Source organism: Falco cherrug, chromosome 5 (genome assembly GCF_023634085.1).
Source record: "Falco cherrug isolate bFalChe1 chromosome 5, bFalChe1.pri, whole genome shotgun sequence".
Taxonomy (NCBI): domain Eukaryota; kingdom Metazoa; phylum Chordata; class Aves; order Falconiformes; family Falconidae; genus Falco; species Falco cherrug.
This window is the reverse complement of record NC_073701.1, coordinates 14059377-14073714: the sequence shown is the minus strand read 5'-3', so window position 1 is coordinate 14073714 and position 14338 is coordinate 14059377. Positions and strand designations below refer to the sequence as shown.

General features: G+C 41.1%; 1 protein-coding gene across 5 annotated transcripts in view; it reads left to right on the top strand.

Annotated features, from left to right (window-relative positions):
* FBLN1 (fibulin 1) overlaps positions 1-14338 on the top strand; it is an 81776-nt gene that overhangs the window by 39149 nt on the left and 28289 nt on the right. For 3 of the 5 annotated variants that reach the window (XM_055711634.1, XM_014280002.3, XM_027805543.2), the window contains exons 9-14: positions 253-396; positions 1200-1328; positions 1834-1959; positions 2534-2653; positions 3483-3614; positions 4349-4472. In XM_055711634.1, the coding sequence (XP_055567609.1) occupies positions 253-396; positions 1200-1328; positions 1834-1959; positions 2534-2653; positions 3483-3614; positions 4349-4472 (775 nt within the window). Of the gene's footprint in view, positions 1-252; positions 397-1199; positions 1329-1833; positions 1960-2533; positions 2654-3482; positions 3615-4348; positions 4473-12393; positions 12839-14338 lie in introns of those variants that run through there. The other 2 variants (XM_055711635.1, XM_055711636.1) reach the window with 1 other exon arrangement.

Here is a 14338-nt window from a genome sequence, read left to right as displayed (position 1 = left end):
TCAGTTGGATCTGAGCCTCTCAAACTGGACATCTGGACAATAGGCAGAAATTTCTCCTGATCTTCACCCTGGAAGCGTTATGTTGGTGAAGCTAAATGGCATGAATAGTTGTATTCTCCCATGGGCAGAACTTTTTGAACTCTGAAGGGTTACATCAGGATGTAAACCTCTGAAGGATTACATCAGGAAAGCATCTTGCCTTAAACATCTTCAGACAGCAGATAGTTACACTGACTTGTTGTGCTCTTGTAGATATCAATGAATGCCTCAGCACCAACACGCCATGCCCAGCTGGACAGATATGTATCAACACTGATGGTTCATATACCTGCCAGCGAATCTCACCCAGCTGTGGTCGAGGTTATCATCTCAATGAAGATGGAACAAGATGTGTAGGTAAGTAGCAGTTTGGAAGAAAAAAACAGTATGAAGAAAATAAATCACATCTATCATTTGTTTACTAGTTTCTTGCGCTTTGCCCAAGTTTTTCTCATTGTCACAGTGAATTCTTGATTCTGTTCTTTCCCTCATGGCAGTCCCAACAAGTGAAGAATGACAAGGATCCACTCTCTGACCTTCATATAACTAATGAAACCCTGTATTCTGAGGAGAAATGATAATCATCCTCCAAAACATGACATTGTGACTATATTGGTGTATTGGAACAATGCTGTATAGTCTCAAATCTCCTCAGTACAGAGGTATAACACAAGGCCCATGCCCTTAGAAGCCATTCTAGTAATGTTGAAAGGCATATATGCCTTTGGCTGGCTTTTAAATAAAGTGGCTTTTGCAAAGAGAGGTATGTTTTGCATGTGTCTTCAATTCTTGTAAATGGCTTATCAAAGCACTACTGACCGTGGCTCTCTGGCATCTTACATCAGCTGAAGATCTGATCCATGAATATTGAGTGTGCATAATAAAACAGTTTTGCACCTGATTTCCTCCAAAGGTTGTCTGATTTCCTGATTTCTTTTCGTTCCTAAGTCCATCAACATTAACAGGACACCTGAGCAATAACCTGCTTCGGTAAGAGTAGTTTGGATTTGTGACTGATCGTCTTGTGGGAGCTGAGAGCTAGATCAAAATCTTGCTGTTATAAAACACTTTATAACTACTAGGGGACACAAACATGTTGCTCTTTTCTCAACTTGCATGCTCAGAAGTGTACTTTTCGATCACTTCTCTCCTTCTTCTAGATGTGGATGAGTGCTCATCCTCTAATCAGCCTTGTGGAGAAGGACATGTTTGCATAAATGCTCCAGGCAATTACCGTTGTGAGTGCAAATCTGGCTATTCTTTTGATGTCATCAGTAGAACTTGTATCGGTAAGTTGCACCTATCGATTTAAAATACATGCAGCCATCGCATTTTTAAAAAAAGATCCTGCATAAAGAATGTTACTGCTTTCTGCCTAACCTCTTTCATCTGAATGTAAAATTGACTACTGTATTATTTGTATATATCTAATATCATATTAAAGAACTGCTGATACTTCAAAGGAAACTGTATTAGTATTGTCAACATTTTATCTGTTACCCTTTTAAAAGTTAAGATGTTGAGAGTGTGCAATTGTTTTCTGTGATATTTTTATATGCACCTACAGCAAAACATTCCTTTGGAAGATCAAAGCATCTTTCTTCTTTATAGATCTAATTCGATTATGCACTGGGTTGCTTCTAAATGAGTCTTTTGAGCAAGTCCTTCCCTCTCTATTATGAAATTTCGATCTGGAAAATAAAAATCAAACTTTTAGGACCACATTCTTGTTCAGACTACTACTGCAGTAAAGCTAGCCAATACATAGACCTCTCTATATATTTATCATTGCAGATATCAATGAATGCAGACGCTATCCAGGCCGCCTTTGTGCTCACAAGTGTGAAAATACTCCTGGTTCCTATTACTGCACTTGTACTATGGGATTCAAACTTTCGACTGACGGCAGGTCATGTGAAGGTATGACTGTCATGTGCCTTGGCTATATAGAGAGATACAGCTCATTGCTGTTAAGCCATTTCTGTTTGATTTTAGCCTGTAAGACTGCACTGGAATGGCATGAGAAATCAGCCCAGTTGGTGTCTTTGATTACATGAATGCTGTTATGATTAATCAAAGCCAGTGCAGCCCACAGTTCAAATATGTTGCCCTTGGTCTGGATCATGCAGAGCTGTATGGGTCTGCGTTTACTGCATTTTGAAGGGTCATTCAGCTAGACCAGATTCAAGACCTTCAATACCAGCCTTGCTGATACCCAGATATAAAAACGCAAGTGTGGTCCTAAAGATTCCCTTCAAGTCACACACATTGAGGGACAGTGGGAAATGATAGCACAGCGCAGATTAATGTATACTGCCAGACCTTGCTGAGAGCAATGCACCCAAAGCCCTGTATTTCCAGCTTACTCAGTGACATCCATACCATCCTCTTTCAATTAAAAAAATGGTCTTCCAAACTTCTGTATTAGTCCTGTAGTAGGAGTGATGAATAAAGCAAGAAATTTGGTATTCAGGTATATAATTTTGCATTTCAGATTTAAATGAATGTGAGAGCAGCCCCTGTAGTCAAGAGTGTGCTAACGTGTATGGTTCCTATCAGTGTTACTGCCGCCGTGGCTTTCAACTTAGTGACATAGATGGGATTTCATGTGAAGGTAAGTGTTGTTACACAGATGGATGAGTGAGCGTTTCTTATTCTCACCATAACATACGTGAACAATTCCATATACCTGTAATTGTTTCATTTTAACATTTGATTCTCTTTGGTATTTTCCTGTGGAACTATGAAACAATATTTAATGAAGGTGTCACACCCTTGTCCTCGTCTAGAAATATCTCTGCTTGTGCTGATTACACTGAATTGTAGCTTGGCATACTTTTGCAACTTGCCAGAAATGTGGTTTTTTTCTGAGGAACTAAGAATTTCTAGTTCACTTCAACAAGTGAAGATACAAATGCATTTACATGTTACATATGTAATATATAATATTACTTAGGCAGTATTTTATATATCCTCTTTTTTTGGCTGGTTCTGAACTAATGTGAGAGTAGGTTCTCCTCAAATACAAGGATGTGGGTGTGACCTCGTGGGCAAGATTCTGAGTTTGGACTTAGGTCTCTAGGACTTACTAGACAGAAAGACCTTGGGCAGAACACCTCATCTCAATTTCCTTTTTGTAAGAAGGAAAATAAAACGATTTCCCTGCCTCCTTTTTGTGAAGTACTACGGTACATGTCACTGTAAATTGCTTAGCCATCACTTTGTCTCTCGGGCCCTTATATTTCTTCTAATTGTCTTCACACTTCCCCTTATTCCTGACTGCCTATATTGACTAGAACCACACATATCTGATGATCCTTTTCCTTGCCCAGCAATTAGAATCATGAAATCGTGTTTGAAGCTTGCAGTGGGAACACTGTATGTATGCACCTGGATGAATGTCTTGGACACGTAGTAAGTTAGTGGTGGTTTTCTTCTTGCAGATATTGACGAATGTGCTTTACCTACTGGAGGGCATATCTGTTCCTTTCGATGTATCAATATTCCTGGGAGCTTTCAGTGTACTTGCCCCTCCACTGGTTACAGGTTGGCACCCAATGCACGAAATTGCCAAGGTGAGTTCAATAACTGCAGGGAGACCCAACTGGATTGTGGACTTCTAAAAAGTTCTAGAAAGTGTTTGTGTTTAAAAAAATGCCTTTCCGGCAACATTATAGGTAAAGCCGTGAAGAGCTTGAAATCTGAAGAAACCAGTATTTTATAATAAATATTCAGAAAATTTCTCTTATAAACTGTAGAATGTAGTAGCGAATACTTCTTTGTAAGTCTGAAGATGAAGATTCCCACTGTGAAATGGTATGATGAGTTAGTTTAGCTATTAAAAGGAAATACCATGCTGTAAATGTTACAGCAAATATTTAGATGTTGTCCACTTAGTGGCACTGCTGCTCTTCCTTTTCCTGTTCTTGCCTGTTGTTTGGGTTAGTTTTCTTCTTTTTTGTTCTCCTGCCCTTCCCTTCCAGTCCTGTAATAATGTTTAGTTGCACCCCATGTTCTGTAGTACCTCTATGATGCTTTAATCCAGGGGTCCTCAAACTACGGCCCGTGGGCTGGATACGGCCCCCCAGGGTCCTCAATCCACCCCCCCGGTATTTACAGAACCCCCCCCGCCCCCCCTCCCCGCCGGGGGTTGGGGAGGAAACCAAGCAGCCGCAGATGACTGCCTGCCACTTCATCTGCACGCTGGCCCCCTGGTTAAAAAGTTTGAGGACCCCTGCTTTAATCATTTGGCACCTGCAAGTAGAGGAAAGGCTTATGTTTAATACACCCACCTTTTTCCATTTGGCAGATATTGATGAATGTGTTGCAGAAAGCCATAACTGCTCTTTCAATGAGACCTGCTTTAACATCCAGGGGGGCTTTCGCTGTCTGTCTTTGGAATGCCCAGAAAACTACCGCAAGTCAGGAGATACGTAAGTAATTTCTTTTTCAAGGTTGAACAGTTTTTTGGTGAGTGATCTCCTTTATGTCGTGCCACTGCTGACTGAATACATAATGGATTCTGGCAAATCTGTATGTTGTTGGTAGGCCTTCCCTATGGTTTGCACACACAGGTCTGTTCCCTTTCTCATGCTCCTCTTGCAGTCTGAGAAAAAGGTATTCACTTAAAAAAATGCCACATGCCAGTGGTTCGTGTTGTAATGATCTCTAGAGCTATAAGCAGACGTTCTCCCTGTCTGCCTTGCAGGCAGCCTGTTAGGAAGGCTACATTCAGCTTCAAAATTCTCACTTTTACTTCCTTTCACGCATCGTCTTTCATTACTATTACATTCCACTGAGAGAGTTCTTGTTAGCTCCCCTCTCTGACTTCTTCCCAGTGCTGTTACAAAGTATTGCAAGAATGTCTTATTTTTAGCACTGTTTCACCTCTGTTAAAAAAAGCTGGGAATATCCTAGAAATGGTGGCGTGTTAGCTGCTGCTGCTCATATTTCTGTCTCTTAACCTAGCTCAGAGAAAGTGTGTGCAGTCTGGTATTGAAAATATGAGACAGCTTTGGGAGGAGGGGCAGCTGGCAGCTCATTTAGAGCCATCAAGTCGTGCTAGCAAAGTGGTGAAGCTGTTGCAAGATTTCAGTTGCATAGCTAGAGTTTATGGGTGGTGTGGGTGACTGCTTTTCATCCCACCCTGTGGCTTTATGACCACCTGTACTCCAGTGATTCTTCCAAAGGCTGCTCCATGGTCTTCCCCATGTGCCCCATACCCAGGTAAGTGTATGCTCCACCAGCTAGGGAGGAAAGCTGATAAATGACATTTGTCATCAGCCTGCTATTGCTTTTCACAGTCAGTGCTCATATGCTTACTGTCTTTTAGATAAAATTGAGTACTCTGTGCCTCCTTGGTAGAATGAAGCTACTGCTGATCTTCATCAGAGGGACTTCCTGGAGATTAGTTTCTATTTAAACCATAATCTGTGAAATGCCATAAAAGTGGCACAGCAGATGTATTTGATCAGAATGCAGTAGAGGGAGTTCATGGTACAAACCCAGATCTTTATAAAATATGCTTGTATTCCGACAGTTGTCAATAGTAAATAAATTTTAAATTGTGTTCATCACATCAAGAAACAAGCAGTGCCTCGTGATGCAGATACTCTCTTTATTTGTAATATTGTGGGTTCATTCATATCCTAATTAAAAAAAAAGTCATTTGCAATGGGCAACTAAGCAGAAACAGCAGATTTCTATTTTTATGGACATCTCTGAGCTGCAAAGTTCAGTTTATGAAATACACATTTTACATACACATTCCATTTCATCCTCTTTCTTATCTATATTTTCATGCATGTTTTGAAGTTAATGGCTATTTGAGATGTAAGGCGTGTTTTTGGGAAGTAGTAGAATGTCTGAATCGAGTTTTTTGTGTCTGTGTTGTTGGGGCCCTGTAATGGCTTACTCTGCCTAACTCAGAGTCATAGGGAGAGATTCTTCTGATGTGCTAGGGCTATAATTATGCTATGAGTCAGACACAAATCCTGTACCTGCTCAGTGAAGTTCTAATTATTTTAATTCCTTGAGTTATTATCTTGTTGCATTTATTAGGTTTTTCCCTCTCAACAGCTACAGACACAGTTAATAAATTTATTGTCAAAAATGTGTTTGCATAAACCAAAGAGAATATGAGTTCATTATCTTTGTTGCAAAAAGTCCAAGTTAGTTCAGTGGGGAGACAGTTACTCTCGTTTGTACCCAGTATACAAGTATTACACCAGCATGCCAGAATCAGGGTGTATGTACTGGATTACCTTGTGCCCATTGGAGAGCAGTTTCATTAGACAGCTCTTTTAGCACCCATTTTACATCCAAACTAATTTACATATTATTGAATCATTTATTTTTGGCATATCTAACCCAACATAGCTGATAGCTAGCATATCTTCGTTAGATTTTGCATGATAATGACATTAAATCACTTTTTCACCCAACCTTGTGCCAGGACTCTACAATCAAAATAGTTGGCTTCTCATAACATCGTATCTATCACGATACCATTTTCCTCTCCTTTTTATTCAAAATGCATTCCACTTTCACCTACTTGGCACATCATAAGAAAGACAACACATTTTCCACTGCCATCAAGTTGGCACCTCATGGGATTTTTTAGCCTATTCTCCAGTATTTTCTTTGGAACAGCTATAATTTAATAGGCCTCAGTCCTGCAAATCTGAGTTTGTTCATTCTTATTATTCCTTAAAATCCATATGTAAGGCAGCAGCCCTCAGTGATCCAGAACCTTCCTTACCCATTACTTTTAAAGCAGAGATTTTTGCATGGTGGCTGTTGCAGTGGCGATTGTCATCAGGTGAAGCAATCGCAGGATCATTCCATGCTACAGACTGAAAGCTTGGGATGCTGTATACTCTGAGCTTCAGGATGAAACAGGTGGTGTAACCTTCCCCAAAGACCAGCAAAGTTCCTGGAACTTACCTTAATGATAAAAATTTTATTGAAGGTCTTACCTCTTTTGCTTAAATTCTGCTTTTTTTCCCCCCTTCATCAGCCTATAGGCTTGGTATTTTTCCAAGGATAGTTAAGATCTACTGCTATTCACAATAGGACTTAACTTGCTGTACTGCCTTGCCAAACGCTTCTTGTTTTCAAATTGCATAACAATTAAATTCTTTTTATGTGACACTGAAGTCTAACATTTGTAATATTTAAGCCAAGAAAAATAGTAGAAAAGATAAAGAAGCAGTTATGGCGGCATGTCAGAAAGGTGTGCTGCATTGAGCCAGATAGGCAAATATCGTTATATTCTAGACGTCTGCGTATTATTAAGGTTGCCTGTCACTTCTCATTATTAGGACCTCTTCTTAACTGCTTAGAATTTTGCCAAAATGTAACAAACACCTGAAAATCTATGTGCCAGGTGTCTGACTCAGGCTTAAGTTTTGGCAAATTTCATCCAAAGCAGTTCACTCATTTCCAAGAATAATGGTAATGAAGAACCCATTGTTTTCTGTGTTTAAGACATTTTGGTGATTTTTTTTTTTTCTTTATTTTTGCTGTCATGTTTTGGAGCAGAAATCTGAGATTTGTTAGGAGATTACTTTTGCACTTCTTGTCATCCTTACCAAAACCCTCTGAAACTACAAACTATAAAATTGCATTTAGCCTTTTTTCATAAACCTTAGGAAATTAGGACCCTGATGGGTAATCTTAATTATCCCTGTTTGCCAAAACAGTCAGGACTACCTGGACTAGTTTCTGAGAGTTGTTTGTTTAAGTACTTCAGGTCCTTGAACAGTAAGGATTTCATAGCCTCAGTGGCAATCTGTCTTTGTGTTTTACTATCTTCCTCAGTGCAATTTTACTTCTTCATATTAGTGGAAAGGTCTTTCTTTTTTGGCAACAAACAATTCTCTTCTGATTTAGCAGACCTGAGCTTCTTACAGCTCTTCAAAGCGGTCTAAAATGCAGGTACCAACTCCACAGACTGTCTTGAGTCTGCTCCCACATATAGCCACATCTCCCCCATAATGCCAGCTCCCATCTGTCTTGGGCCAGGTGCCGCCAGCCCTGACAACCCCAGAGCCTGTTTCTTCTGTGCTTTCAAAGACCACCCAGACTCCACAGATAAGAAAGCTGTTCCTAGCATGGGTGAGAGAAGAGCCGACTTGGTAAGAAGGAAGGGCGTACGTAGGGATAAGGAGGCTGGGTGTAGGGAGGGAAGGGTCTGAAGGTATGGCCAGGTGCAGAGAATGAATCTGTGAGATGCTTGAAGGGTGGAAGGTAAAATTGGGTAAAAAAATTTAGAGACAAGGGGGAAGCCAGCCAGCCACAGGAGTCAAGAGCTTATGGTTAAGGGCGATTGATGCCAGGTTTGGATGAAGACCGTCGGAGCAAGGAATAATTTGGGATGGCTGCATAAAGATACTGAAGATAGTGGTGTGTGCCTTGTGACTAGGGCTGTGAAGTAGAAACTGAGAGAACCACGTGTCAGCCAGGAGAGGATGGAGTAAGAGTAGGCTTGGCACTGACTGAGTAGACAGTCCTGATGCCAGACGTGTGAGTGAACAGGAAGGGCAGTAGGCAAGGAAAGAGGATGGGAAGGAGGAGCCAGGTTGGGAGAGACAGATGGAGACGAGGATAGGACATAAAGGCTCGGTGCTGAGGGCAAAATGAAGATTGGTCTGTGTCTTCTGTAGCTTGAAAACTCCTTGACACTTTCCAGCTCCAGACGGGAGGAATACGCAGGGTGTTTGTCCACCCTGTCTGCTGTACTGCTGTATACTGTATTCTGGCCTGAGCCTGAAGCAGGACTCCAGATTTTCTGCTGGTTAAGAAGTATCTGTGAAAACCAACCATCAGTTGGTTTCATTCCCTTGAAGTTCTGGTCTCTTTAAGACCAAAATAATCTTCCTTCCCTACACAGCTGCTGTATTACCATACATGTGGAGATCCACGATGTGGTGATACAGCCTGGCTGATGGCTCATCTGGACCTCAAGGTGTGGTGCAGCCGACTGAAGAGAAGTACACACCAACGATAGCCTGAGCGAGTGCCCATGGAGGGGTGTATGTTCTAAGAGGCCCAGAAGATTGCTACAGTCCTGGAAATCTACAGGGTTGAATTTCAGAGATGTGTGGTGTATAGTTTGGTAATAAGACCTGGTTATTTTTTCAGCGTGTTGAGATGGTTTCCCTGTATGAAGTAAATTACAAAGCCATAAATCCTGCTAATAAAACATTCTTTTCCCTTCAGTACATGAGGAGTTGTTGTGTACCACTCAACTCCTTTGAGCACAATGGAGTGAACACCAGGCTCAGAAATCAACAGGAGGAAAGGCAGAAAATATTTTCTCCTCATTTCTCCATTAGGAAAGGTTGTATTCATCATCTAAAAACGGAATCACTCTAGTTTTGATAGTTTTCCTTTATGAGTAACTGGTGTTTGGTACGTGAAATTCAAAGTAGAGTAATTTGAAACTAGTATTTCAGCTGCTTAAATAAACATAAGAGAACAGAGTAGTAAGTGAGCTAAAATAATCAGAAGCAAATTCAGGAACAAGTGTTCAGCAGCAGTGTATGTCTATCTTTCTAGCCCATGCGCCTAATCGCAGAGGTTTGCGAAGATGCATATACAACTGCCTCACTGCAAAGCGGAGCACGTTTTATCAGCCTCCAGGTTGGGTTTCTCTGGTAGCATCTCGCTGCCTGCTCAGCGCTCCCTTCTGCCGCCGGGTCCCTCGTGCTCTCTCCCACAGCGATGTGGCATGGTGGCCCGGCCGCGGGAGCTGTGTGGCTAGCTCGTCCGTCCTGAGGTGCCACGGAGCTGGAGCAGCAGCTGGGCTCTTGAGCTGCCTGCTCACTACCAGTAGGTTAGTGTATTTCCCCGCTGTATGATTTTCTTCTGCCCACTGAAGGGAAGCGTTTAAATAAGGTCTAGAGAGTACATTGGGATTTAAATGCTCATTGCTTATTGCCTTTGTGGTGCATGACCCCAGAATGAACTCTGGTTCTTGAAAGCAATAATATTTGCTATCTCTCCTTTGTGGTTATTTGATGGAACAATTAGTGCACATTAACAAAACCTATAGTGAAGTGTGCAGTGTGTAGTGTGCCCCACCAAAGAATAAGATAAAAGATGATGAATTTTGAATAATTCTAGCTCCTAGCTGCAGGCACATCTGTCTCCACAAATAACTTTCTGAATCAGCAGAATGTCCTTTTTCAAATCTTAGGAAGCTGGGAGCATTGGTATTTTGTTCCCCTAGAAATTTCTGGCTATTATTATAAAAGGTATTTGGCTTTTGTAAAAGAATAAATCGGGGCATTTTTATGAGCATGTAAGTGCTCATGAGCATGTACAAGCTTCCAAAGAGATTTACATGAAGCAGGCATTTCCAACTAAGAAATTAACTGTCTTGACTTGCTTCATGATTTCAGCAAAACCAAGTAGCCTCGTGATTTCAACAAAACCAAGTAATTCTCTTTAGTGGAGTTATTGATGACATTTCAGACAAGAATGCAGAACTCACTACACCTGAACATATTCCAAGAGTATCCACACCTAATTATCCGGCCATCCTGTGAAGACTTGTGCGTGCTCTTTACACACATGAATAAAACTCAGAATGCATTTAAGTCTTCAAAGAATTGCTTTGTACTTTCGTTTGCAAGTGGTATTAAAAGAAAACATAGAACACATTAATTGAAGAACTGAAGGTGCTTTTAACTACTCTTTTTGAAAATGTTTATTTTGCATATAATGAGAAGTTCCTGGAATTCAGGCCACTGTACATGGGCAATGAAGTGGGGCTTGCTTATGAGCCACAGTTCTGTTGATAGTCCTGATAGGAGCTCAGTTTTACACGTCAAAATAAAATAAATGAAATGGCCACTCACATTTCCTTGAGGTAGTAAGAAGCAAACCACGCTTTCATGTTGGAACATTTCTTAGTAAAGAAGTAAATAGTTCAGGTTCCAAAACCTCAGCCTGGGGACTGAATATTGCTTTCGGGTGGAGAGACTCTTGTATGTAATTTAATTGATTCGTAGTTGCGCGTGAGGCAGGTTTGGAGGTAAATGCACAACCTGATCATCCCCAAATTTTTCAAAGTCAGCATCCATCTGAGATTGTCATGTCTACCTCTACTTCCAAGCACTTGTCTTGGGAGGATGTTCAGATATACCAACTTGAATGTGGTGATTTGGGTATAGCTTTAATCTGGAATTCATATAAACTTTCCTTGTATGCAATGCTTTAAATGCTTCTCAAACCCACCAGGTATCACGACTTGGCAGATCTTCATTAATGTGCTGGTAAACTACAACATTCTTTAATAGCTGTGACTTTAATGCCCATACCTGTCTGTGTTGTATTTTGCTGGACAGACTTCACTGTTCTCAGTAACAGAAAGGGAGGAGATTACTCCCTCCATGGAGATCATGATTTGTAGTGCTGGCGTTCATTATTCACTTTCACCTTGTATGGGTGATCTCTTCCTAGTTCTCTGGATTTTTCACTGTAATACAGTGCCTGGTGATAAGGGTAGGAAACAGCAGAGGGCAACATTCTGACTCACCAGCATCATTCCTGTGACTTGAGGCTGGGTAAGAGTGGACTGAATGTGTAGGGCACATGCTGGAGACATCAGGCCGTTGAATCTTGTTTTCAGTGCTTGCTTAGATGGGTGTTAGACTGCCTTAGGCTGGTTCTCCTGGTAGCACAGAGAAATACTCTGCCACATCAGGAGGAAGGAGGTTTGTCTTCAAAGCAAATAAACCTTAACAGGCAGGCAGTGTTGGAAATAATTTTTGCATTGCTCTGTATGCTGCCGGAGGATGAACATACATAGCGCAGTATCTAGAGTGCCTCTTCTCTGCCAGAAAGACCAACTCCATGTACATTTGTGGTTTTCAGAATACTTTGCTCAGTCTTAAAATCCAGCCAGACATCCACACAGTCAACTCACTATCCACTTAGGATCTCTTTCTTTAGTCAACATATGTCCTATCAACAAAGAATAAAACTGGGGGTGGGGGGTGGGGCTGTGGGGGGAAGCCTGTGTTCTCCCTAGGGAGAGCTTAGCTGATCTAAATGCAAATAAACTCTCACACACGCTGAGATGCCAGATTCAATGCACCTGTGCATGCAAGGAAAGGGCAATGCTTCTGAAAATAGCAATGCTTCTCCAAAAGCACCAGCTACAGACAAATTCATCCTTATTCAATAAATGTCCCTTTGCAATATGACTGAGGTGCCAGGCTGAAGAACGGATACAGTATGCAAGCCAACGTATCTTTTTCCACCCCCACTGCCCTTGCTCTCCTATCACGCTTGCTAAATGTACGCTAATCTTCCTCTTGTCTTGTGTTCTCACTTTTCTTGCAGTCGGTGTGAGCGCTTGCCTTGTAATGAAAATAAGGAATGCCAGAGCCTGCCTCTGAGAATAACCTACTATCACCTCTCTTTTCCTACCAACATTCAAGTACCCACCGACATTTTCCGCATGGGCCCTTCCAATGCTGTCCCTGGGGATAAAATTCTGCTGTCCATCATCAGCGGGAACCAGGAGGGTTTTTTCACCACAAAAAAAGTGAACAACCACAGTGGCATTGTGGTCATGCAGCGGCAAATCACAGAGCCCAGAGACCTTCTTCTGACAATTCAAATGCAACTTTCCCACCATGGAACTGTCAACACATTTATTGCCAAACTTTTTATCTTTGTTTCTGCACAGCTTTGATCCCTAACTTACAGGCATAATTGGCTACTTTTTCTCTACTAAGAGTAGCTTCCCCCCCCCCAATTTTAATAAAGTTTTAGTTCATCTGTTGCATGCTGCACTTGCATTTTATTTGCCATCATCATTACAGTTCTCAATTTTCCCTTGTAACTGACTGTCTCAGTTTGGGGAGATTCTTAGGTGTACTGTGCATCATTATAAAAAGCAGGAACTGGTGTTCAAGAGCTTATTACCTGAATATACCAAGGACTGGAAAACCATTCATTTACTTCACACAGTAGTGTTGTTGATCTCATTTGATGATATATAGCTGCATATGTTTAGCTCTAAATTTTCAAAATAAAATAGGTACATAATTTGAGCTGTCTCAACTGAGACACCTTTAGAGAGTTTCATCACTTATGGGGCAAATACTGTGCATTTTCTGAAAATCTATTGAACAGGGGTAACTTGGGCCCTTAGGACATCAGAGGTGCCCCAGCACACAAGTCACTTCAAAAGCATGGAGCCAGATTCTCAAGCTGTGCTAGTTATTGCTCTGTTGTAGCTACTGTGCTTGTGCTGATTTCCACCAGTTACAGATCCCAGTTCTAACTTTCAAGCATGGTGCAGAAGAGAATCTCCTCTAAAGAACATTTATTTTAGAGATTTTTCATCTTCCTTTCTGTGGAATTTCCACTGAATTAAAAAACTAATGATAGGAAAACAGCAATGCACTTCCTAACAGCCTTCAGCTACTAGCAGAGAGCCCCTTTCTATTTCACGGGCTATATCCCGAGATGTGTCTACAGGAACATTTGAAAATACATTTAATTGGTCTTGTAACATTTTTATCTCTGCAACTTCCATATCAAAGCTGATAAACTTGTAACTGTAAAGACTTTACCCATCACCACCTTCAAAAAAACTCCAGCCAAACCCTGGCAGCCGTAAAAGGTCAGCCAGAATTCCAATATCCAAATCTTTCTTACTTTACTTTTATGACTTTCTTCCTTTACTTCTATGCAATTAAAAACAGCATAGACAAAATAACTGGAATTTCTTTGGAATTCTTTTGTTTTGTGAGCTGGAAAAGAATTTATTTTACTCTCCAGTCCTTGTATTGATAAATATTAAAAGCTCAGTCACAAAGGTATGATGTAAAAATTACTGTTCTTTTACACCATCCTGGGCTCAGATACCTCTGCTGCCTGGTACATAGGCAGAATGGGCAGTCTGTAGATGAATGAGGAATAATCCATGTGAATGCATATATGAAAAAAAAAAATGCTTCACTACGTAAATACAGACAGCACAGGCAAGGTACAAGTTTAGGAACTGGGAACCTTCTAAACCAAGATCACAAGCCTTAATCACCTGAACACAAGGAATGACTCTGTTAGCTGTGAGCTGCGGGCGCAGGCTCATCATCAGACAAGGACTAGATTGGGGCACGATCGCAGCACTTTGCCAGAGTATTACATGTTCCCTAAGGGAAAGTTTATCCCAGCTGGCTGACAGGAGTTCAAGTCTCACGAGGAATGCCAATGTTTAATAAGTCTGTTGACACATACTTATAAAGCTGCCAGAAATTGCCAGTGGGGATAGAGA